Here is a 27,147-nt window from a genome sequence, read left to right as displayed (position 1 = left end):
CAACTCTCACATGACCTGCAGCTTCCACCTTTCACCAGCCCTCAGCCTGCCACTGGGTGAGCACTTAAGGGAATCCTGGGGATTTGATGCCCGCCCCTGGCAATTCAAGACTTTTTATAAAGCCTCCAGTCTGGGCAAAATACAACCCTGCCAGGAAACCCAATGGCTGGGCCCCAGGTAAACTTTCTTTAGTCCAGTTTATGTTTTAAAGGGGCAATGCAGTGCTCTCTTTAATAGTACATATACTCAGATTGGAATAATACAGAGATCAGCAGCCTCTGTATAAGGATGACATGAAAATTTGAAGTGTTTCATATTTTCACACACAAATGAGAATAAGTAAAATGGGAAATCTAAATAAAATTAGTGGATTGTATCAATGTCACAATTCCAACTATGATATACTATAGTTTTGCAAAATGTTTCCATTGGAGAAACCTGGGCAAAGTGGATAAGGGATCTTTGTATTATTTCTTACAAATGCATGTGAATCTATAATTAACTCAATGAAAATCTGAATGAAAAGGCAATGCAACTACGCAGGTGTTATAAATGGGCATAATACAAGGAGCCTATTTCATTTTCTCAGTCCTTAAGCATACCCAAGTCTGCAATCCCCTGATCTAAGAGTCTAAAAATCAGGCTATAAAAAATAGGAGTATACAAAAATAGCGTTTTTATTACCTATTATACTAACATGCAAAACATAAGAAATAAGGTATAAAATGCCCATTAAAGTCTATGATCAGAGAATACAATATATAGCCCAAAAAAAAAAAAATCACACAAAAAACAAACATACGCCCTTCTCTAGAATTCTCCATTGAGACTGAGGGTTCCTTTCCCCTCTGGAAGGCTCATCACTGAAAGTGGATGGAGTAAACTATTATCCACCGTAAATTTTGTCAGGTATTTCCCATTTCCACTGAAAACTACTAAGCTCAAAATTAGCAGGAAAATATTTTAATGATATTTTTGTAGCACAAAAAAATTAAACTGACACTACTAGAGGAAAGTAAAGGAATGCACAAAACCATAAATTATATTGTTTTAGATCTCTACAAAACCTAGATGCTAAGAATGAACCTATGTCATATCAGTCTCATTTCTCCATTTCTCCTCTTAAAGGCACAGTCCAGATTATATACAATCAAGGGGACTTTTTTGGGTTCCAGTCCCGTCTTGTTATTTACAAGTATTATAATTTTTAAATCTATGCATCTCTGAAGATGCGAAAAACATTCTACCCATCTTGGAGGCTCACTTCAATTGTTTCTCAGGTCCCTTAAGACTAGACTTCTGGTTTCTTCTTTCTTTCTGACCCTGAATACGGAACAGCTTTTTCCTGAGCTCCTTCTGTCGCTTCAACTTCTCCTCCTCCTCCTTTTGCTTCACTCTGAGGTGCTCTTTATTCTGCAGATGCCTTTGCTCCTTGGCCTTCTTCATCTTGTGACTGTGCACTGTACCCAGAGCATCCAGCAGCGCAAGGATCTGACACAGACAAAACCAGTGAATTCAGACAACAACTACAGCAGCACACTTAAATTCTCATCTAAATCTCAAGGGGCCTAAACCCCCGAGTTGATTAGCTAGAGTTAATCCAATATCTAAATAACTATTAACCTAGTAAAAATTTACCCTGAAACAGGAGATCATAATTTGCATGGAAATATAGGCAGGAACAGACTGACTGAGCAAAATACTTAAATAATGACCTTTACCATAAAACAACCTTTGTTATTCTGTTATCTCTGTGGATAGTCTATGAACTTAAACTCGGACAAAGAAAAGTTTTCTGCCTCTAAAAGGCAGAGATAAATAATTTCATACACAAATCAAAAGAAAAAAAAAAACAACATACACACACAAAATTGCCCACAGAACTAATAAGAAAGTAGAAGGTGGGACTACAATTAAATAACTGTTTCCTTACTTGTTTTATAGAAGTAACTAAGCAAATTATAATGTTGTGAGCTCATGAAGTTATCCTAAATGTTGAACTCACTTGTTCACTTGTTGTGAATTTCTGACAGGGTCCACTCAGACTTGATTATAATGGGAGCAGAGTGATTTAACTGCTATGTGCCTGTTACTCCCCATTAAGATGCATAAAGCAGAGCATGACTAAACAAAAGAGGGGAATGGACCACGGCCTTTCCTCTAACTTCCAGGTCTAGTGCCTTGAATCAGTCTGGCCCTCATCCTTTGCTGATGAAAAATGAAAATGCTGCAGAAATGACAAGTGCACTAGAGAAAGCATTACTTTCACATCTAAACACAATGTGAAATAAGCTGTCCATCAACAGTACCTTCCTTTCATGAGGCTCCCGTATGACCGCCGGTCTCAACTTGTCCTTTGGCACCTTTCCCGCCTTTGCTTGGGTCTTGGGCTTATTCTTAAATGGCAGGGCCTTCTGCAAGGCTTTTGGAATGTGCAGTGAATTAAAATGCTTCTTTTGCCTCATTATCGGCTAGGAAAAAAAGAGTGTGACATATTTAAATTATGTAATGTGCATTTAAAACTTCTGAATAAAAGTCTATGAATTGACTTTCCCACAAGATCAGAAACACCAGAGTCTGATAACCATGAGAAATGAAGATTCAATCATCCACCAAATAAGATGCAGAACACTAGGCAAAACAGAGGAATATACTTTTACCATTTTTCTGAGAAAACAACTGTGCCAATTACCATGGTTATAAATGGTCTGGAACTATGGGTCTAAACAAGCAGGTGAATAGACCCAAAGTTTCTTTAGATGGGAAATTCTGGCCTTTGGAGCACAGGGGTTTATTTTTCCCAGCCTAACAATAATCATCTAGCTTTTCATCTTGACTATCTATTTTAGAACAGGCCCTCCTTGGATTGGAAGAACACAGCTCTCCCTCTATGAACTACAAATGGCTGTATCCCTAATTCTTATAAAGAAGATTATTTTTATTCTGTTTCTAATCAAAAGCCAATGGAGAAAAGTGAGATTTAAACAAGAGATGAAGGCAAAATACTCTACATTCCATTTTTAAGGCAATCTAAATGCTATGCTTAAATTAAGAGATGACCAAAATGCTGAACTGTCTCCAAAATATCATTAATCAGTTGAAAGTTTTGCCTAGGCCATAAGAAGATTAATATCAACTATGTAGAGAGTATTTCTGCTGTGTCTCTAAATTTATTATTAAAGACATCATCCACAATAATATTCAATATTCTGTTTAGGAACCAATGCAAAAAAACTGCTTTAGAATTAAAGAAATCATAGAAATCCCTTTCTTTAAAAAAAAAAAGCACCACAGGCTAGATAATAGACACCATATACTGAAGAATATTTTAATAAAAATTCATTAAAGATAATGCAAAGTTTTATTACTAGCTATTTTTTAACTCTTTTTAAATTGAAATATATCACTCATACATAAACATACATCAACAATAAAGGTATAATAGTTGTGAACTTACAAAACACTAACATCAAACATATATCTCACCCTACCACCAAAAACTTGCATTGCTTTTAAACCTTTTTAACTAATGATTAAAGAGCATTGTCAAAATATTACTACTAAACAAAGTAGTTCTCCCCTAACCAGTCTGATTATTATCTTTAGATCATTTATATATGAACATATATAAACAATTAAGTGTATGGCAAAAGTTGTGAACTTACAAAGCAAACATGCATAACATCATACAGGGGTCCCATACATCCTCCACCAATACCTTGCATTGTCATGAGACATTTGATACGAACTATGAAAGAATACTGTCAAAATCTTACTACTAATCATAGTTTTAATCTTATATTTGGTGTGTTTTCCCCCCGACCCACCCTATTATTATTTTAAGTATATTTTTTTATGACAAAAGTTGTAAACTTATAAAACAATCATGCACATGTGCAGAATTCCCAAACATCCCTCCATCAACACACCATAATGTGATGTGTCATTTGCTATGGATAAAATAATATCATCTGATTATTGCCATGTCCATAGTGTACATTTGGCTCACTTTTTCCTATTGCCTCAGTATCAACACAGTGCATCTTTTGCATAGATGCAAGAATATTATATTATTACTACTAACCACAGTCCATAGGTCACTCCAGCTGTATTTTTCCCATGCTTCTCCACATTCCCAACACCCTGCAATAGTGACATACATGTGCTCTAGCTTACAAAGGACACTTTTGCATCTGTACCATCAACCACAATTCTCATCCACCTCTTGCTTTACTGTGCTATTCAGTTCCTAGGTTATTCTCTAGCGTTCTGTCAATTGGCATTTACATACTTAGACTACCATTTTCAGTTACATTCCCATTTATAAACTAGCTGTTACTCACTGTGTGTTACCATCCATTCTATACATTTCCACACTTTTACAATAAAGCTAATTAAAACTTCTATATCTATTAAACATCAGTAGTCCACTCAGTCCTTCTCTTATCTCCTTTAAGAATCTTCCACCTACCACCAGTCTTGAAGATATTTTCCAATAATTTCCTCTAGAAGTTTTATGGTTCTTGCTTTTATTTTTAGTTTTTTGATCCATTTTGAGTTAATTTTTTGGATAAGGTGTGAGATACGGGTCCTCCTTCCTTTTTTCAGCTACAGATATCCAATTCTTTCAGCACCATTTGTTGAATGGATTGTTCTGCCTGAGCTGTGTGAGTTTGACAGGCTAGTCAAAAATCACTTGACCATACCTGGGAGGGTCTGTTTCTGAACCATAAATTTGGTTCCATTGGTCTATTGTGTCTGTCGTTAGGCCAGTACCATGCTGGTTTTACCACTATAGGTAGGTATTATGATTTAAAGTCTGGAGATGAGGGTTCATTTTCCTTTTTATGATGTTTCTGGCTGTTCAGGACTCCTTACCCTTCCCAAATAAATCTAACGATCATATTTTCAACTTTTTCTTTAGTGCTGGTGGAATTATCGGGATTGCACTAAATCTGTATACCAATTTGAGTAGAATTGACATCTTAATGATATTTAGTCTTCCAATCCATCAGCATAGAATGTTCTTCCAGTTATTTGGGCTTTTCTGATTTGTTTTAACACTGAGTTGCAATTTTCTGAATACAAGTGCTGTACATCATTGGTTACGTTTATTCCTACTTGAGTTTTACCTGTCATATTTTATTTTCACCACTCTTTTGACACTTTCAGTTACTTTTATTGATATAACGCCCATTTCCAGACTCTCTTCCAGGCCTCTCTCTCCTGCCTTTTCTTTTCAGGCTCTAACACACCCTTAGGTTTTTCCGGAAATTCTTGTCTCTTGCTTAGAAATTCTCTCAGTTTCTGTTTATCTGTGAATATTGTAATTTCACCCTCATTTTTGAAAGACAGTCTTGCTGGATATAAGATTCTTGGCTGGAAGTTTTTTTTCTTATAGTATCTTAACTATATCAGACCACTGTCTTCTTGCCTCCATGGTTTCGGGTGAGAAATCAGCACTTAATCTTATTGGATATCCCTTACATGGTATGCATTGCTTTTCTCTTGCTGCTCTCAGAATTCTCTCTTTGTTTTTGGCCTTTGACATCCTGATGAATATGTGTCTTGGAGTTGGTCTATCTGGATTTTTTCGGATGGGAGTATGTTGTGCTTCTGGGACAGGGATATCTGTGTCCTTCAATAGGATTGGGAAATTTTCTACCATTATTTCTTTAAATACTCCTTCTGCTCCTTTCCCCTTCTCTTCTCCTTCTGGGACACCCATGACACATATGTTTGTATGCCTTTTGCTATCATTTAGGTCCCTAAGACCTTGTTCAATTTTTTCCACTCTTTGCTTCATCTCTTCTTTTATATGTTCACTTTCAGAGGCCATTTCTTCAGGCTCACCAATCCTTTCTTCTGCCTCCTCAAAAATCTACTATTATATGATTCCAATGTTTTTTTAATTTCATTTATTGTACCTTTTATTCCCATAAAGTCTGCTATTTTTCTATGTATGCTTTCAAATTCTTTTTGTGCTCATCCAGTGTCTTCTTAATATTCTTAATCTCTTTATTCATCTCATTGAATTTATTAAGGAGATTTGAATATCTATGATGAGTTGTCTCCAACTCCTATATGTCATCTGGAGGCTTATCTTGTTCCTTTAACTGGGACACAGCTTCCTGTTCTTGGTGTGGATTGTAGTTTTTTGTTGGTGTCTTTGCATCTGGCTTACTAGAGTATTTATTCTGGGTGCAGGTTTCTCTTTAATTTAGGGCTTTCTGCCCTTTCTCCTTTGCTGGTTGTGCAGTAGGAGCCAAGCCTGTAGTTGGTGCTGTAAGCTGCCCTCATTGCACCAGGGACCAATGATGCTTCTTCCAATTTACTCATTTGCCAGGGGTAGGGACAGCATCACAGCTATGTGGAATAATCCACATACAGGCCTAGAATGTAGTTACTCAGAGAGACTGATGAAGCTTCACATCCCTTTCTCCCCTGCCTGAGGCAGGGATAGAGTTGCAGGTGTGGGCAGCAATCTATGCAATGTGGGTCCAAGATGACCTCAGATGCCCTGGTAGACTTCTGATTTTCAGTCTATGCCAGCCAAAGTTCTCTGCAGTTATCTGTATAGGCTGGTGCAGGGATCCTCAGCCTCCTCCCTGCCATAGGCAGGACTGAAGCCTAGGCGAGGGCTGTAGGCTGATCTGTGTGAAAGAAACTGGTTCCTGCCGACACTGAGAGTTTCAGTCAGCCAGGTTTCCCCTTAGGCTAGGGGCGGAGTCAGAATGGCGGCTACTGGCCTCTTTCTGACTTGGCTGGTTCTCACCCCAGCCATTCCCAGGGTTAACTCTTAGCCAGACAAGTCTCCCAGTCCGTAGCTGAAATCGGTAGCCAACCGTCTCCTCCTCCCCTGTTTTTGGGAAATGGAACTTCCAACTACTGTCACATAACAGCTCCTGGGGCGAGTCATGCCACAAGAGTAGGATGATCACCGGCCTCTGTGGCTTGGCCAGTAATTACCAGGAGAGGCTGGTGCAGGTCCCCGCAGCTTCCTCCCTGCTGGAGGTGGCACTGGGGCCTAGGCTAGACCTGCAATATGATCTGGAGAGGAAGAAACTGGTCCCCACCAGCACTAGCATGGAGTTAAGATGGCAGCTCCCAGCCTCTTCCTAACCTGGATACGATCAAACCTTAGCTGTTCTCAGCATTATACTTTAGCCTGCTGAATTTACTCATCAGTAGCTGAAATTGGTGCCCAACCGTCTCTTCTTGCCCTGTTTTGGGGAAGTGGAGCTTTCAATTCCAGCAGGGGAACAGCACCCAAGGTGGCTTGTGCCTCCAGTGGAGAATAGGCATTGGCCTCCGAGGCGTGGAGCGCTCTGCTTATGAGTCTTCTCTGCAGATGGGCAGTCTCTTCCTTCCATTCCTTCAAGGATGCTGCAGGATGCTCTTCTGGCCTCCTGGAGCTCCCACACAGGTGCTTCAGCTAGCTCCAGAGAGCTCTGGGTGTTTCCTAGCTGCCCTGCAGCAGGAGCTGACTCTAGGAGCTCCTTACTCTGCCACCATCTTGCTGGTTCTCCTATTACTAGCTATTTTATGGAAAAAGTAATACACAGGGAGTCTTCTGTTTCTAGCAGAATGGCAGACTAGATACCTACAACTACCTCTTATTACAAAATTACTAACCATCCTGTACTACAACATGACTTTTCAAATGTATTTTTAAGTTACCAGGAAAACAGAGAAATATGTTTAGAGACCAAAATCTAAATTATATAGGAACCCAGAGATGTAAGTCAGCATGAAAGCCTAAAATAAAAAAGACTGATAAGGCCAACTACTGGCAAGGTTGTGCAACAACCAGAAGTTTGATATGCTTTTGGTGGGAGCCTAATTCAAAGCCTATATAAAATACTACAACAGACGCGACTGCCCAGAGCCCATGCTGTCATATTAACTAATACGTACATAACCTGTACCTTATACAGAGAATCCTTGTTGGGCTTTAGTTTGATACCATGTGCAAGTCTGAGTTGCCCTGTTGTCCGCATTCCTGACCAGGTATCTTTCTCTCCCACTGGTTTCAACAAAGATGTCACTGGGTTATAGAAGGCTGGAATGGAGACCGGATACCAAGTTCGCATGAAGACGATATCTGGAAAGAGAGGAAATTCAACATTTTGAAAAGAAGACCCATATCCATCTTGCCAAATAAAGGAACAAGACATTCATCCCAAACTTCTTTAATTAGTCTCACAATATTTGAAGAGGGACTTCAACAAGTAACTACTCTTATGTATCCCAAAGACTCTACCACATGTAAATCAAAGGGGCTAAAGATCAAAGTACATTATTAGCACACTGAACCAAAAATGCTAGATCTAGGGAGAGTCTGAGCTGACTCTGAATTTCTGAAGACCTAAACTCTAATTATCTAATCATTATTGGCTAGAAGTCAATAATGAATGATCGTACACTGTCATCAACACATATCAACAGATATTTACCACTCATCAGCAACTTATCCTCAAAGCTGGCCCGGAAAGCTCCTTCTGGAGCCCGGAGTGCTTTCTTGATCTGTCCCCTTATTCCACTGACAGTTCGAATCACAGCACCTTCAAATTTGGCTACTTCCAAGGCAGAATTAAACATTCCCTATAAAAATATGAAAAAAAGTTAAATACACACAAAGTCACATACTTTATCTCTTACCTCATATATACATCCTAAGTTAAAAAAAAAAAAAAATTATTGAAGGGTGATAGGATAATCAAACTTTTTTTTCTCCCAGAAGTGAAATTACTAGAAAAACTCATACTAGTTTTTTTAACTAGGTAAAACTCTAGTTTACTTTCCCCAACATAATATTGAAAAAATAACTAAAACTAAACAAACACTGGGTGATACCTTATGAGAGCATTTTATGATCTTAACACCAGGTTTTTTTAATGGCAATATTCCCACTAATGAGATTTTAAATAAATGCTGCTAAAACTACCCTCCCAAAAAACTACAAAGGAGAATCCCATTTCTCTGTTCCCTTAGACAAACCCATAATTTTCTGTTCGTTCTTAACAAAAATCAAAAGGGAATAAAATGTAGGAAACAAAAGCCAGTGAAGAAAAATCACATTCTGAAAAATAGCTCTGTGGTTTTCTCACATGGAAGTACTAAACAATAGTCTCAATTACAAACATCTGCTTTATTTCACCTTTAGATTTTACAATCTATTTAAGTAACACAAAGACCAATATAAAGAAATAACTAAAAATACCAAAGATCAAGACTTAAAAGATTTCAAATATTTCTCTGAAAACACTTTTCTGACCTTTACATTTCATGCCTGCTTTAACTATACACACACATACACACATTTATACCTTGATAAATGAAGTATTCTTGAAAATTTTATACGGAAAACCAGTTAGCTTTAATTTCTTCACAATTTTTATGGATTTATCCAGATCAAGAACAACTCCTGTGGCAGCTATCCGAAAATCAGGCTAAAAGAAACCCCCAAAATTTGAATATAAGAATAATACCAGCAAGAGAAAAATTACAATTCTCTGTGATACAACAAATTATCAAAGTGCATTTCACTTACAATTAGCTAGGAAAGAACAGAAAAGAATATCTGAACAGGCAAAATAGTATATTAACAAAAGCAATCTAAAACTTTAATACATGTAAACCAAACTAATGATGGGAACTTGAGTACGTTCCTGAGAGTTAAGTCATAATAACATAATTGCACAATAATGACCCACTTGGAGAAAAGCATACTTTGGTTACAGTGTTTAAGAAACAAAATTTTGGAACTACTGGGAGGATTCCATGTGCTAATTTTTCTGTCTTCTTCTCTGATAAATAAGAGCAATAAAACCCATTCTGGCTGATCAAACAAATACCACGTCAACACACTTTGTTAAACCCACACTACCAGGGTTAAGTCAGTATCAAGCTGGTTTATGTATGCATCCCCAGAACCTAGTATAGTGTTCGGTACATGGTGAGCAATGCTTAAATAATTTTTAAAATAATTAAGTAAAAAAATGCATATAAATATAAAATCTTATCAGTACCATTAATAATTCTTCTACTCCCCTCTTTTCCACTCCCACACCCAACCTAAAAGGTTGTAGGAAAATTAAAAGCAAAGAAAATTCACCATTTATTTCACAGTAAAAATAAATTATTTTCAATGTAAAGTTTCGTGCACATAATCTCCATTCAAGATATACTTCTCACAATCTGTAAAATTAAAAACAAAAACAAAAAATAAGTTTACCATTATGCCACTGACAGACTGTATTGCCAAAAAGCCAGTTCCCTGAGGAGTGACAGGACCTTAAAGAAAACAGAGAAAAATAAATGTAATGAACTATAAATTTTGGATCCCATTTTATATATATATTTTCACTCAAATCCAAAAAAAGAAAAAAATCTGATGAATTGGGATTTTACAAAAGGAAACAAAGTCTAAAAAGCTTAAATTAACCTACAAGCAAGTCATTCTTAGCACATTTACCCCAAAAAGTTGCTCCACAATGCATGTGCTGTGGTGTGTATTTTAGAAGCCTTTGTCTTCCATTGTGATCTTCGATATAATAGAGCGGGATGGTCTGAAACCTCCTCCACCCCACAGAAAAAATGATTGGATCTCGAGACTTGAGGATTTTCTTATACCAACGATGTTTCTTCAGACGCATCTGAGGGAAGGAGATACCATTCAATAAAGATTATTAGTGGAGAGCAAGTCCAAATAACTAAAATAACTAAGCATATAGCAAAGGGTACCTACCTGTACATATCCAACATTGCCCTCACTGTTGCCTAAACCACCCAGAATAATTGGGTAATAGGGGTCAAAATTGAGGACGAATTCACAGGGGACATTTTCTATTTCAATCCGGACATACATCCCAGGTCGAAAACCCTCATACTGAACTCTGGCTTCATCATCTTGATCTTCAAATTCTGCCCTGTTAAGCTATAGATGAGAGAGGGGACAAAAAAAGCAAATGACACTCAATTTTCCCAGTCCACAGTTTCTTACTCTCCAAACAACTATTTCACTTTTTCTTCCTTCTTCAAGCATCCAAAACCTTCTCGCTCATCTCGTTCATTCTCAGGTGATGACTGTTTCCTAATTCTCTAAAATACTAAATAATCTGAAGGAACTTCCACCATTAATCCCTACTAAGATTTACACCCACATCTAACTCTTAATTCTATACTGTCCATTATAGCAGCCACTCATGACTCTTTAAATTGATAAAACTAAAATTAAAAAGTCAGTTACTCAGTCATACTAGCCACATTTCAAGTGGTCGCTATCTGCTTGGGGCTTGGAGCTACCCACGTGCAGATACAGAGCTCCACTATCGCAGAAAGTTACTCTGGACAGCACTGTTACAGATTATCTGCACTCTTATTTAATGCCAAACTTCACTTGCATACTAGACACCACTTTGTTTATGCCAATAAATTTTCCCTCTATTATTTCTCTCAACTTTAAAACCTTCTTTTAACTCCACTGCCGCCATCAAATACTGCCCAATTTTTGACTCTCTATACAGCAAAAACTCCAAAGTTTTCCATAGTCACAGTTCCCAGATGCCCTCCATCCATGCCTTTTTAAATTTTGTTTTGTCTTAATTTACTGAATTATATCACACAAACATAAACATATATAAACAATAAGTGTATAGTAATAGTTGTGAACTTATAAAACAAACATACATAACATTATACAAGGACATCACACCTCATCCTATCAACTACACCTTGCATTGCTGTCAAACGTTTTAAACTAATGACTAAAAGCATCCTACCAAAATATTACTACCAAAGTATCTTACATTTGGTGTATTTTCCCCTTAACCCACCCTACTACTACTATTATTATTATATCATGTGTATATGAACATACATAAATAAGTATATAGTAAAAGTTGTACACACAGCAAACATGCATAACATCAGACAGGGGTCTGATACATCAACCCACTACCAACACCTTGCATTGTTGTGAGACATTTGTTACAAATGATCCAAGAGTACCATCAAAATCTTACTAACTATAATCCTTATCTTACATTTGGTGTATTTTCCCCCAGCCCACCCTATTATTATTTTTTAAATATATTTTTATGACTGAAGTTGTTAAACTTATAAAACAATCATGCACATGTGCAGGATTCCCATACAACATCCCTCTATCAACACACCACATTGTGGTGGAACATTTGTTACAGATTATGAGATAATATCATTAGACTATTACCAGGTCTATAGCGTATATTTTGCATACTTTTTCCACCCTCCGCCATTATCAATACAGTACATCTTTGGCATACATGCATTAATATTACATTATCACTGTTAAGCACAGTCCATGGGTCACTTCAATTGTATTTTTCCCATGCATCTCCACATTCCCACCATCCTGCAATAATGATGAACATCTGCTCTAGCTCACAAAGGACACTCTTAGATCACCATCAACCACAATTCTCATCTACCTCTGGGTTTAAGGTGTTATTCAGTCCCTAGATTTTCTCTAGCTTTCTTTCATTTGGCATTTATATCCCTAGACCACACTTTTCAGCCACATTCCAATTTAAAAACCAACTGTTACTCACTATAATGTGTTATTATCAACTCTATACACATCCACACTTTTACAATAAAGTTAATTAAAACATCTACATACATTAAACATCAGTAGTCTATTGCAGTCCTCCTCTTATCTCCTTTAAGAATCCACCACCTACCCCCAGGTCTTGAAGATATTTTCCTACACTTTCTTCTAGAAGCTTTGTGGTTCTTGTTTTCATATTTAGGTTTTTGATCCATTTTGTGTTAATTTTCGTATAAGGTGTAAGATAAGGGTCCTCTTTCCTTCTTTTGGCTATGGATATCAAGTTTTCTCAGCACCATTTGTTGAATGGACTGTTCTGTCCAAGCATCATGGGTCTGTCAGGCTTGTCAAGTATCACTTGACCACAGATGTGAGGGTCTGTTTCTTAACCATCAATTCAGTTCCACTGGTCTGTATGTCTGTCTTTATGCCAGTACAATGCTGTTTTTACCACTGTAGCAAGGTAATATGATTTAAAGTCCAGAAGTGATAGTCTTCCAACTTCATTTTTCCTTTTTAAGATGTTTCTGGCTATTCAGAATCCGTTACCCTTCCAAATAAATTTGATAATCATGCTTTCCATTTATTTTAAAAATGCTGGTAGAATTTTTATTGGGATTGCATTAAATATGTACATATGAATTTGGGTAGAATTGACATCTTACTGATATTTAGTCTTCCAATCAGTGAGCGTGGAATGTTTTCACAATTATTTAGGTCTTTTTTGATTGCTTTTAACAATGAGTTGTTTTCTGACTATAAGTGCTTTACACCATTGGTTACATTTATTCCTAAATATTTGATTCTTTTAGTTGCTATTTTAAATGGAATTTTTTTCCCGACTTCCTTCTCAGATTGCATATTACTAATGTCTTTTAAAGTCTATTTCATCTAATACAAGTATAGGTACTCAGGTTTTTGTTGTTGTTGTTCTTTTTGTTACTAAATGTGTGGACTATCTTTTTCCAGCCTTTTACTTTCAATCTATTGTTATCCTTGGGTCTAAGGTGAGTCTCTTGCAGACAGCATACAGGTTGCTCATATTTTCTTATCCTTTCTGCCAGTCTGTATCTTTTAATTGGGGGGTTTAATCCATTAACATTCAGTGTTATTACTGTAAGAAAGGCAGCTTTTATCTCACCCATTTTGACCTTTGGGTTTTATGTCATATTATATTTTCATTACTCTTTTGAGACTTTTAGTTACTTTTACTGATATAATGTTTATTTCTAAACTGTCTTCCAAGCCTCTCTCTCCTGTCTTTTCTTCTCAGACTGTAGCACACCCTTTATTTCCTGCAAAGCCAGTCTTTTGCTTACAAACTCTCAGTTTCTGTTATCTGTGAATATTCTAAACCCACCCTCATTTTTGAAAGATGATCTTGCCATATATAAGATTCTTGGCTGGAAGTTTTTCTCTTGCAGTATCTTAAATAGATCATACCACCTTTTTCTTGCCTCCATGGTTTCTGATGATAAATCGGCTCTTAATCATATTGGATATCCCTTATATGTTATGTGTTGCTTTCCTCTTGCTGCTCTCAGAATTTTTTGTCTTTGGCATTTGACATTCTGATGAGTATCTGTCTCAGAGCTGGTCTATTCAGATTTATTCAGATGGAAGTATGTTGTGTTTCTTGGAAATGGATATTTATGTCCTTCAATAGGGTTGGGAAATTTTCTACCATTATTTCTTCAAATATTCCTTCTGCCCCTTTTCCCTTTTCTTCTCCTTCTGGGACACCCATGACATATATGTTTGCATTTCTCTTGCTGTCATTTAGTTCCCTGAAATTTTGTTCAATTCTTTTCATTCTTTTCTTCATCTCTTCTTTTGTATGTTTGCTTTCAGAGGCCATTTCTTCAAGCTTACCAATCCTTTCTTCTGCCTCCTTAAGTCTGCTATTTTATCATTCCAGTGTACTTTTTTTTAAAAGATTTGTTTTTTATTTATTTCTCTCCCCTTCCAACCCTCCCGTTGTCTGCGTTCTGTGTCCATTCGCTGTGTGTTCTTCTGTGTCCACTTGTATTCTTGTCAGTGGCACACAGAATCTGTGCCTCTTTTTGTTGTAGCATCTTGCTATGTCAGGTCTCCATGTGTACGGCACCACTCCTGGGCAGTCTGCACTTTTTTCGCACGGGGTGGCTTTCCTTATGGGGTACACTCCTTGTGCGTGGGGCTCCCCTATGCGGGGAACACCCCTGTGTGGCACAGCACTCCTTTGCACGCATCAGCACTGCGCATGGGCCAGCTCTTCACATGGGTCAGGAGGTCCTGGGTTTGAACGCTGGACCTCCCATGGGGTAGGTGGACACTCTTCCGTTTAGTCAAATCCACTTTCTTTCCAGTGTATTTTTAAATTTCATTTATTATTCCTTTCATTCCCATAAGATCTGCTATTTTGCTATGTATGCTTTCAAATTCTTCCTTGTGCTCATCTAATGTCTTAATATCCTTAATCTCTTTAGCCATCTCATTGACTTAAAATGAAGATTTGTTTGAACATCTGATTAGCTGTCTCAACTCCTTTACGTCATCTGGAGGTTTATCCTGTTCCCTTAACTGGGCCATATCTTCCTGTTTCTTGGTGTGGACTGTACTTTTTCATTGGCTTCTTGGTATCTGACTTACTAGATGTATTTTTTCTAGTTTCTCTCTTTAGTTTAGGGCTTTCTTGCCCTTTCTTCCTTGCTGGTTGTGTGGTAGGAGCCAAGGATGTACTTGGTGCTGTAAGCTGTGGAGGCTCAAGCTGCCCACATTGCACAAGGGACAGATGAAGCTTCTCCCGACTTTCTCCTTTGCTAGAAGTAGGAGTAGAACCACAGCATTGTGTAATAATCCAAGTTGTGTAGGCCTAAACTCTAGTTACCCAGAGAGACTGATGAAGCTACACACCCCTTCCCCTCTGCCTGGAGCAGGGATGGAGCTGTAGGTGTGGGCAGCAGTCTCCAAAATGACCACAGTTACCACGGTAGACTTCTGACTGTTCAGGCTATACCAGCCAAATGTACCTGCAGTTATCCAGAGAGGATGGTATAGGGCCTGCCAGCCTCTTCCCTGCTAGTGGTGGGGCTGAAGCCTAGGGTAGGGCTGCAGGCCCATCTGGGTGAAAGAAACTGGTCCCTACCTTCACTGTGATTTTCAATCAGTCCGCATTTCCCTCATGCTGGGAGCAGAGTCAAAATGGCGGCTACCAACCTCTTTCTGACCTGCACAGTTTCAAACTTTAGCTGTTCTTAGGGTTATACTTTAGCCAGCCAAATCCACTAATCAGTATCTGAAATTGGTGGCCAACCATCTCTCTACCCCCACTGCCTTTGGGAAATGTCCAACCTCTGATATGAAGTCCCAGGGTTCAGTCCTGCTTTCTGCCCCTTCTGTATCCATGCTCAGGACTCAGTGATCTCACTCAATCTCATGACTTAAATAGCAACTACCTGCTAAGCAGTCTGCATTTTAAATGCTAGGCCCAAACCTCTCTCCAGCATTCCCAAAGGCTACTTGACAATCTTCTTGTCTAAAAGACATCTCAAATTGTAACCTGAACTCTGATTTTCCCCGACAAAACAGCACTTCCTTACATGCTTTCCTACCTTATGATAACACAATCCTTCCAGTAACTTCCAGTTAGTCACCCTTACTTCCTCTCTCACAACCCACCTTTATCCTATTGATCTACCTTTTAAATAAAGTATATTGACTACTTCATCACCTCTAATGCTATCTTCCCTAAAAAATACAGGTGTGTGCATTAGCCACACAGGCCAAGAATCACCTATCTATGCAGATTACATAATTATGGTTCCAGGGAGCAATAATCAGAATGTTAGGCCAATGCTTGCATCTAAATAACCATATTGTCTCAAATCACCACACTCTGAGATCCTCACAAATGACAACCGTGTCTCAATCAATTCTGTGTCCTCAGAATCTAATGCTTAATCCAAAATAGGTATTGATAGTTTTCTAATAAACTTTTGACTGAAGAAATGGTTTGATGATTGCCTGAATAGACTCATACGTATTTCAGCCTAGGAGTCCAAAAGAGAGGCACAGAAGGAGACATTCACAATATCATAACCTTTAAATGACAGTGATAGAAAATGAATTTCCTTACCTGGGCTTGTCTCTGCATTTCTCCTTTAAGATCATCAAAGTACGTGCTTTCTCCTTCATCATATTCTGCATCAAACATCTCCTTCAGTTTTCGCTTCTTATCCATACGCTTTTTCTTAGCACCTTCTTCTACATCAGGCTCAATTTCTTCCTTAACTTCTTCCTCTACATCTTCAATCTTAAATTTCCAAACAGGAAAAAGTTTATACAAGTTTGTAAAGATCTTTTCTTTAAACATTAAAGCAATAAAAAGGTCCTATTTAAGCTGCAAAAGTCTTAGTTATGATCAACAAAAAAAACAAAACAGCCTTTGGTTCTAAATAACATAGCATAGCTAGAGAAGACATTTAGACATCTGAATTACAATGCATTTTGCCATTCCTTAATTTGACTCAGAATGCCAAGTATGAATAAAAAGACAGCAAGTGTTCCCAAACCAGATGATCTAGTCACACTATTCTAAAGAAGTATTGGGGAGAACAGGGAATTTGTGTTTTAATATGGTACTTAAAATGTTCAATGAATGAAGACTCATCAGGAAATAATGACTATAACAAGAACAGGTAAAAATGTGTCACCAAAAAATAAAAACTAAAAAATAAACAACCTTTGGTTGTGCTCTGCAACCCTCTCCCCTTATACTTTTAGGAATTCATTCATTTTGCAAACTACATAAGTAAGAAATAAGATTTACATCTCTCAATATGTGTCTTCCTCAGAATATACCAACCATGGAGTGAGACTTAGGGGCTGAAGGTCATCCGTGGAAATAAATCATACCTGAGTGTCGGGATCTGATGTTCCCTTATGGACATCCCCTGTTTCAAGGTCTTCAAAGTCTCCATATAGCTCCTCTAGGAATGATTAAAGTAAAAGAATAAAGAATGGGGCCAAGTATGACACCATCCTGGCACTACCTCATTCTAAACTTTGTTTTGATTGTTCCCATTGCTGCACAAAACAAAACAATACTACACTTACAAAGGCTCTTTTCCCCCTTCTATATTATCAATTTTTGATCATCTGTTCAGGTTAAGTAAATAGACAATAGCCACATTTTCATTCTTTTCTTCAAAATCCCACTTAGCCAAGAACTCTTTATCTAGCATAGATAATGGATACCCTCTATATCAGAGAGATGCACAGAGGTGGCATGCATGACCCTGCAACTGATTCCCCAAAATCAAGTTCAAAGAATGAACTGAAAAGCCATGGCTTAACAACAGCATGAGTGGAAAGACCAACAATCTTAAGTTCAACGTACATAATTGTGTGATATATCTAGGGAAAATCTTAGATTACATAAATTTAGAATGTAGAATAAGAGACTTGCTGAAAATACAAAACCAAGGGCAAGAGGAGTTGACTTGGAGCACTGCGAACAAGTGGTCAGGGGAAGTATTCCGCCTTCCTGAAGGACCTGCACCTTCTTAACTCACAGAAATAACTCACAGAAGCACCGGCAAGACAGATCATGCCACAACAATGACACTGGCCCAGGAATCTTCTTTGTTCCCATGGCCCAACACAACAGTCCCCAGCTAAATGTACAAGGTGCCCCAGACTGGTGAAGCTCTTCTATCCCCTCAGACGGCACTGGCAGGAACCCTGGAAGCCACAACAGAAGATAAACCTAACACATCAAAATAATGCCACAAAGGCATTGAAAACTAAACCATCATTGGAACCACAGACAAGAAAAATAGACTATGACTGAGTGACCACCTTTTAAAATACAAGATTTAAATAGGACCCAGTTTCATAACACAATAGCTAAAATGTACAACATACAATATAGCAAATCACCCATCATACCAAGAACCAGGAAGGTCATAAATCTGAATGAAAAAAGGCAACTGACACCAACACAGACATAAATCAGGTACTAGAATTATCTGATAAGTATTTGAAAACAGCTATCAACAAACAATTATAAATTCTATGGCAACAAGTGAAAACTTCAAAACCTCAGCAAAGAAATTGATGTTATGAGAAAGAAACAAAAGGAGATTATAGAGCTGAAAAATAAAATAACAGAAATAAAAAAGTTTGGTGGATGGGCTCAATAGTAGATGGAATGACAGAGGATAGAATCAGTCAAGCTGAGGACAGATCAATAGAATTTACCCAACCTGAACAACTAAGAGAAAATAAACTGAAAAAAAAAAAAAAAAAAAAATGAAAAGAAGAAAGAACAGAGCACGAGGGACCCATGGCACAATAACAAAAGATCCTTCATTCTTATCACTGGAGTCCTAGAAGGAGACTGAGGCAAAAAAATTATTCAAACAAACTAAGGCTAAATTCCTCTCAAAATCCTAACATCTTTTTGGTTTGCTTTTGTTTTATTTTTGCAGAAATAGAAAAGTCAATTCTACAGTAATCAAAACAGTGTGGTACTGGCATGAGGATAATATCATTGAGATTTGAGAAATAAATTCATTTCTCTTTGGCCAACTGATCTTCGAAAAGGGTGTCAAGTCCATGCAATGGGGAAAGAATACTCTCTTCTACAAATGATGCTAGGAAAAATTAATATCCACATGCAAAAGAATGAATTTGGACCCCTACCTAACACCATACACAAAAATTAACTAAAATGGATTGACAACTTACAAATATAAGAGCTAAAACCATAATATTCTTAGGAGAAGACATAGGGAATATTTACAACATTGTACTTGGCAGTGGGTTCTTAGATATGACACCAAAAGCACAAAGAGCAACAAAAGAAACTGAACTTCATCAAAATTAAAAACTTGTGCAGCAAGGCTCATTTTATCAAAAAAGCAAAAAGTCACTCTACAGAATAGATGAATATAGTTGCAACTTATAGGTCGAACAAGGGTATAAGATCTAGGCTACATGAATTCCCACAACTCAACAACAAAGACAATCTTTTAATGGCAATGAATTGTACATTCAAAAATGTTAAAATGGTTTTATGGTTATGTATATTTTACTAAAATAAATGTAAAAAAAACTATTATAAAGCTATATGGTTTTTTATTGTTAATGGTACATGAATTGACAGAGATCAATGAAGTAGACAAGAAAATCCAGAAATGGATTTAAAAATATTTATGAGCATGTGTGTGTATGTGTGTGTGTGTGTATGTGTGTGTGTATATATATATATATATATATATATATATATATATATATATAAAACAACCAAGAAAAAAACAAAAAAGTGCATTTTAATCCGCTGGGAAGATAATAAATGGTACTGGGAATAACTTGGTGGCCACTTGAAAAAAAAAGCCTCTTGAACAAGTAAGAATGAGATCAATCAGTAATTGAAATGTAAAAGAAAAAAAAGAATCAAAAAGGACTAGAAGAAATCATAGGGGAATTTCTGCCTTTAAATAAACTCAGTACTTAAAATAAGTCTTTTTGGTATAAAAAAATCCCAAAAGTCACTTAAGGTATAATTGATAAATCAAACTTAACTTCATTAAGAAAAAAAAAATCCACTGAAAGGAAAGTATCATAAAATTAAAACAAAATTAAAATAGAAATAATAAACAATTGGGAGAAAATGTAACACCTCATATCACAAAAGGTTAATTTCCTTACTATATAAAGAATTCCTACAAAAAAGTAAGAAAAAGATACATAATAACCCAATAGAAAAATGGGCAAAGCATATGCAGAGATAGCTTATGGAAAAGGAAATACAAATGTCTCTTTAAACAAATGGAAAGCTTCTCAGGCTGGCAGAGACCCAAGACTTTGTTAGCACTCTGTTCAGTAGGTATGACAAATGTACTATATAAATTCATGATGGTAACAATAGGGAAAACTAGGTGTGGAGGTTTTATAGAATTCTGTACTATATTTGCAACTTTTCTGTAAATCTGAAACTATTATAACATGAAGAGTTTATTTGCAGGGACACAAAGAAATACGTATACACTAATATGCATAGCAGCATTATTTGTAATAGACAAAAGGCGGAAACAGCCTAAGTATCCATCAACAGATGAAGAGATAAACAAAATGTGATATATACAAACAATGGAATATTATTCAGCCATAAAAATGAATGAAGTCCTGATACATGCTACAACATGGATGAGGCAGACACAAATTCCATATATAAAAAATATTTAGAATAGACAAATTCATTGAGACAGCAAACAGAAGTTGCAGGAAGGGGCAGTGGCGAAGAAAAAGGAGGGAAATCTTCCTGGATTTAGGATGGGCCCTACATCCAATGACTGGCATCTTTATAAGAGGAGAGGACAAAGACACAGGGAAGAAAACCATGTCAGACAAAGTTAAAAGTGGAATAATGTAGCCATATACCAAGGTACACCAAGGATTCCAGGGAGACACTAGAAACTAGAAAGAGGCCAGGAAGAATTCTCCCCTGAAGCCTTCCCAGAGGGCATATCCCTGTCAACACCTTGATTTTGGATTTCTAGCCTCCAGAACTATGAGAAAATAAATTTGTTTTAAGTCACCCAATTTGTATTAATTTGTTAGCAGCAGCCCTAGGAAACTAATACAGTAATTTCAATAAATGACAAAAGGCATTAATTAACTGATAGTAAAAAAATTTCTAGGAATAACCATAATAAGAAATACATGATGTACAAAAACTTTAACGAGAGCTAGAAAAGATTTAAAGAAGGGCAGAGTGTTGTCCTGGAGGGAACAATTATTTGCTGTATAAAGGCTTCAATTTTTCCCTGCCCGACAAAGTTTATAGACAGTCCAGATATCAGAATCACCATTTTCGGTTTCTAGCTTGTGGCCTGTCCTATGGAATTCAAACTTGCTAATCTTCATAGTCACATGAGCCAATTCCTAAAATAAAATCTCTCTTTTTCTCTTTCTATGGCCCGTCAGTTCTGTTTCTCTAGAAAACTCTTAACACTAGCTATTAAAAAGAATGAGGTTGTTCCATACATACGTTAGAGAAGGATGTCTAAAACATATATTTGAATGTAACAAGCATTCTGTAGAACATGTTGGTAGAACACTATTTTTGTTTTAACAAAAAGATATACACATTCTTAACACTGGTTATACCTTCAGGAACTGGGAATGTCAGGGGAAAGAGGACTCAGCACTACTATGTTCAACTTTATACATTCTTTTTATTAAAACCTTGTTTAAATAATCTACCTTTTTGTTAAAAGGTGTTTTTATGCTTAAACAAAAGTATCAGAATTATATACAGGTTAATCTAAAAGAACAAGTACGAATGGTTGAAGAAATTCAGAAAATAATTTAAAAAATTAAAGAACTTGCCTTACTAAATTTCAAGAAGTATAATAAAACAATTTAAAAGAGAAATTTGCATAATAGTGGCATGGGAAATCAAGATGAACAGCACTGAAGAGATGACCTTAAGCATACATATACAGATGCATGTATGTTTACATGCACACAGAATAAAGAATGTAACATTATTCAAATAACTGAAACAGAAAATGATGATCTGCAAACAAAATTAAGTTGCTCTTTACCTAAGTTCCAGATGGAATCAAGTTAAATTTCAAAATGAAACCATGGAAAACTAGAATAGGTTATAAATTTAAGTGCTCTTGTGACTGAGCTGTAAGGGTTAATTCCAAAGGGCCCTGGAATTACCCTAAGTTGTTTTGCAAATGTTCCTCATGGCACTGCCCCCTGGTTCAGGCATGAAATACATTAATTAATATTGTTCCTTTGTACCAGAATGCATAAGGAGTCTGGGGCCATTTGTTACAGGAGCTAATCAGCATTGTTTACTGATAACAGTGAAAATGAGGAGGTAATAGCCCGAAAAGGCTCAGCCATTGAGACAGTTTATGTACTAGGAATAAGCCTACGAGACAAGCAGAATGTGAACTCCAGCTCAGACTCCTAGGGTTCACTGGTTTCCAGGTGTTCCATGAATGTGCATCCTGCCACCGCCTCCAGAGGCTGGACAAAAGGGATAGCACCTAGCCTCTCCAGGGCTGCTGGGCAGCCTTCAATGCTGTTGCTATACTGTATCTTTTACTGTAATGAACTGAAGATTTGAAAGCACTATCATTTTGGGTCATGGAGATCTTCTTTAGCAATGGAAACCTGTTAAAACTGCCCCTAAAAGCAAAGTGATACAAAAGGAATCTTTGTGGGGAAAAAAAGTAATGAAAAATAAATCTCAGAGAAAAAGACTGATATATCTAACTACTTAAAAATTTTTAAAACTTAATGTTTAATGTAATAGTAAGCAAAATGTAAAACTTAGATGATAAAAATCAGGAGAAATATATATAGTTCTTTAGAAGGAGAAATATCCTTTAGAGAGGAATTCTTTATAAAGAAATCTTACAAATCAGTAAAAAACACACTAGCACCCCATTATAAAAAAACAGCAAAGGAGATGAACAGCAATGCACTAAAGAAGAAATACCACTGCCAATAAATATTAAATAAGTCTTTATATTTCCTGGTAACCAAAAAATGCCAGTTACAAATAAGAAAACATTTTATATGTATCTATCAAATGGACAGTACTCAAGGCTGAGTGAAGGCACTAAATAAGTACTATGACATACTGCTCAAAAGAACATAAATAAGGGTAACCTTCTGAAAAGCCACATTGCAATTAAGATCCTTAAATATTACCCAACAATTCTAACTTTTATGAATCTACCTTATGAAAATAGGAAATGTGATCTGAGAACTATTTTAAAGTTGTCTAGTACAAAGTTCTTTATAATATAGACAAAGTACAAAATTACTTAAACGTCAAATAGATCTGTGAATTAAATTATCACATGATGGAATAGTTACATCATTGAAAATGAAACTTTAAAAAAATTTCATGACAAATTTATATAAAGTATGATTATAACTAAAAATATTAAATATGTATATATGTATATATACATAAATAATATTTAAAGTGACTAGAACGAAATACCCCAAATGGTTAACAAAGATGGAATTCTGATATGACATACTATATTTTTAGTATCTTCCTTCTGTTCTAAATTTTCTAAAATGCATTCTACTTTATCATCAATAGAAAAAATAGATGTTGAGTGCATTTTTCACAAAAAAACTATTTTTAACAAATACATAATAAAATGTTAGGAAAACTTCCCACTTTTCTTCAACTAACCAGGGGGAAAATAAGATTGCCTTTGACAGGAGGAACCAGAATATTAACCGTAACTCCTCCCAAACTCCACAGAGCATTTAAAAATTAACTATTACTTTCAACTTAACTATTATAAGATATAAAAGAAAACAGTATAGAGAAATCGTTTTTTCTGAAGAACGCAATTGTTTTCTTACCATCTTCTGCTAAGATCTTGGCTGCATCTTTATCTTCTTCCCATTTCCCAGTCACGAAGCAATCTCTGATACTGTTCATCACCTTAAATAGAAAAGTCAGCACTTAGATGACATCAATCACTCAACTGCTATTAAGAAACAGAAGTGGTACAACACCTTTAAATACTTCTCAACCACTTTTATGGATATTCTCATTCAAAGTGGGCCTTTGAGATAATTTTAGCTTTTATGTGGATAGTATAACCATAGTAATAAAAACATAAAAGTCACCACTTTGAGCAGTGGAAGGGAAAGTACTATTAGCCCACTGACCTCAGAGTAAATATTTATTTTCTGATCTCACTGATTTTCAAAGTTCATTAATGTTTTAAGGCAACACAGACAGCATTTATAGAGAAGTGTTCTTCCTATTTGTTAATCCAAATTTATCACTGCTGTTTAAAAGCTTAATTCCTCTGAGCCTCCTCTTGACATAGAGGTGCAATGGACACAACCAATCCGATGCCCACATAGAAGAGGTGGCATTGGATTGGGAAAAGTGGACATGGTGGCTGATGGGTATGGGGAAAGGCAGGAAGAGATGAGAGGTGGAGGCGTCTTTGGGACATGGAGCTGCCCTGGATGGTGCTTCAGAGGCAATCACCGGACATTGTAAATCCTCACAGGGCCCACTGGATGGAATGGAGGAGAGTATGGGCCATGATGTGGACCATTGACTATGAGGTGCAGTGGTGCCCAAAGATGTACTTACCAAATCCAATGGATGTGTCATGATGATGGGAACGAGTGTTGCTGGGGGGGGGGGGAGAGGTGGGGTGGGGGGGTGGGGTTGAATGGGACCTTACATATATATTTTTAATGTAATATTATTACAAAATCAATAAAAAAAAAAAACATAGAAAGGAAAAAATAAATAAATAAAAGCTTAATTCCTTGGACCAATAATTTCTAACAAAGACACAATGTCTTGTATGAGCACGGTATAGTGCAAAGATGATTGAATGGATTTGCCAGACCCAGCCATGCCAGATTACCTAATATATAGATGCAATGAATTCTGGGTGCACCTCCCAAATATTCCTTTCAGGGCTAAGGCACCCATTCCACACGTTGCTGGAGTGTGGATTACTGGTGGATTACTCGAGTGTGGATTACTCCCTCCTGAGGAGAGAGCTAGCTCCAGGCAGGGTTACCCTGGGGCAGACAGCATTCAATAATTGGTTGATGCTTTGATGGGGCATAGGGATGTGCACTTCCTAGTTCCAAAAGTCCCATGAGATAGGCAGAAGCCTCTGCCTTTATTGTAACTGCACTGCAGTTCAACTTTTCATTCTGTCCAATCCTGATTTTTTTGGCCCCTCCTCAGATTGTTCCTGAGAGTACTACAGAATAAAATTCTGAACTTCACATTTCAAGAGTCTGTCACCTGAGGAACCTGACCTAAGACTGCACATGTCATTCATTCCCAAGACCTTCCAATTGTGGTCATGATTTATGTTTTCCACATGCAACTTCACTCTCAAAGAGTAGCCTTGAAAGTAGCATGATTACAGTGAACAAATGCATTCATTTATTCATTCCTTCATGTCTATAATCACCCACTAAATATTTACTGAACACTTACTTTATGCTAAGAAGTTTTGTAGGCACTGAATGGCAGTTCCAACAAGATCCTTGCTCTCACAATCTACTTAGGGGAATCAAACACCAAATAAATTTTTTAAATGGACTCTTTCATGATAAAAACACTCAAGAAATTAGGAATAGAAGGGAACTTCCTCAACATAAAGGGGATCTATTAAAAGTTCACAGCTAACATCAGACCTAATGATGAAAGAATGAATGCTTTTCCCCTGAAATCAGAAACAAGCATATCCACTTTCACCATTCTAGTCAACATTGTATTGGAGTTTCTGGCCTGGGCTACTGGTCAAGAATAATAAACAAATGGCATCCAGGATGGAAAGGAACTACTCACAGATAATATGATCATGTATACAGAAAATCCTAAAAAAGTCACTAAAAAACAAATAGAACTAATAAATGAATTCAGTAAGGTTGAAGGATATAAGAACAACATATTTTTTAAAACTGTATTTAACAATCCAAAATACGAAATTGAGAAAATTCCATTTACATTTGCATCAAAAAATAAAATAAATTTAACAAAAGAAGTATAAAACCTATATTCTGAAAACTACAAAATATTGCTGATAGAAATTAAATAAGCTTCTAAAATGAAAAGACATTTCAGGTTCATCGATCAGAAGACTCAATATTGCTAAGATTGGCAATAACTTTCAAATTGATCTACAATGTAAATACAATTGCTATCAGAATCCTGACTGATTTCTTTGTAGACACTGGCAAGCTGATCCTAAGATCAACATGGGATACTCAAGGGTTTCAAAATGGTCAAAACAATCTTGAAAAAGAAGAACTCACACCTCCTGCTTACTACAAAGCAACAATAATCAATACAGTGTGGTACTGGCATAAGGATAGATATATAGATTAATGGAACAGAATTGAGAGTCCAGAAATAAACCCATATACCTATGGTCAATTGATTTTGACAAGGGTGCCACAAAAATGCAATAGGGAAAGAATAGTCTCTTCCGAAAACTGGATATCTAACAAGCAAAAAATGAAGCTAGACCCTTATCTCACACCATATATAAAAATTAATTCAAAGTGAACCAAAGATCTAAATATAAGAGATAAAAATTATAGGGAAAAACATAGAGGTAAGTCTTTGATACCTTGGATTTGTCAATGGATTCTTAATTATGATACCAAAAGCATAAGCAACAAAAGAAAAAAAAGAGATAAATTGTATTTCATCAAAATTAAAAGCTTTGTGCTCCAAAAGGCATTATCAAGAAAGTGAAAAGATAAACCACAGAATGGGAAAAAATATTTATACAAAATATATCTTATATAGGACCACATCCAGCTTATTTAAAGAATTCTTACAATTCAATAAGAGACAAATAACCCAATTACAAATATGGGCAAAGAATGTGAACAGACATCTTCAAAGAAGATATACAATGTCCAGTAAGCACATGAAAAGATGCTCAATATCATTAGTCATCAAAGAAAGGCAAATCAAAACTACAATAAGATACTACTTCACATCCACTAGAATAGCT

The 27,147-nt window shown here is 36.5% G+C and overlaps 1 protein-coding gene and 1 pseudogene across 2 annotated transcripts in view; one reads left to right on the top strand and one right to left on the bottom strand.

Moving 5' to 3' along the window:
- The first annotated feature begins 221 nt into the window (after window positions 1–221).
- LOC111763443 (U6 spliceosomal RNA) lies at window positions 222–321 on the top strand (annotated as a pseudogene).
- Window positions 322–659: 338 nt separating this feature from the next.
- BMS1 (BMS1 ribosome biogenesis factor) overlaps window positions 660–27,147 on the bottom strand; it is a 46,897-nt gene continuing 20,409 nt past the window's right edge. For both annotated transcript variants that reach the window (XM_004455516.5, XM_004455517.4), the window contains exons 13-23: window positions 23,993–24,074; window positions 17,489–17,562; window positions 16,710–16,886; window positions 10,751–10,939; window positions 10,478–10,658; window positions 10,238–10,296; window positions 9,330–9,452; window positions 8,457–8,604; window positions 7,929–8,104; window positions 2,310–2,471; window positions 660–1,491 (exon numbers count right to left, since the gene is read on the bottom strand). In XM_004455516.5, the coding sequence (XP_004455573.2) occupies window positions 1,261–1,491; window positions 2,310–2,471; window positions 7,929–8,104; window positions 8,457–8,604; window positions 9,330–9,452; window positions 10,238–10,296; window positions 10,478–10,658; window positions 10,751–10,939; window positions 16,710–16,886; window positions 17,489–17,562; window positions 23,993–24,074 (1,602 nt within the window). In that variant the 3' untranslated portion in view covers window positions 660–1,260. The remainder of the gene's footprint in view (window positions 1,492–2,309; window positions 2,472–7,928; window positions 8,105–8,456; window positions 8,605–9,329; window positions 9,453–10,237; window positions 10,297–10,477; window positions 10,659–10,750; window positions 10,940–16,709; window positions 16,887–17,488; window positions 17,563–23,992; window positions 24,075–27,147) is intronic.

Source organism: Dasypus novemcinctus, chromosome 6 (assembly GCF_030445035.2).
Source record: "Dasypus novemcinctus isolate mDasNov1 chromosome 6, mDasNov1.1.hap2, whole genome shotgun sequence".
Taxonomy (NCBI): Eukaryota; Metazoa; Chordata; class Mammalia; order Cingulata; family Dasypodidae; genus Dasypus; species Dasypus novemcinctus.
This window is presented reverse-complemented; position numbering and strand designations above follow the sequence as displayed.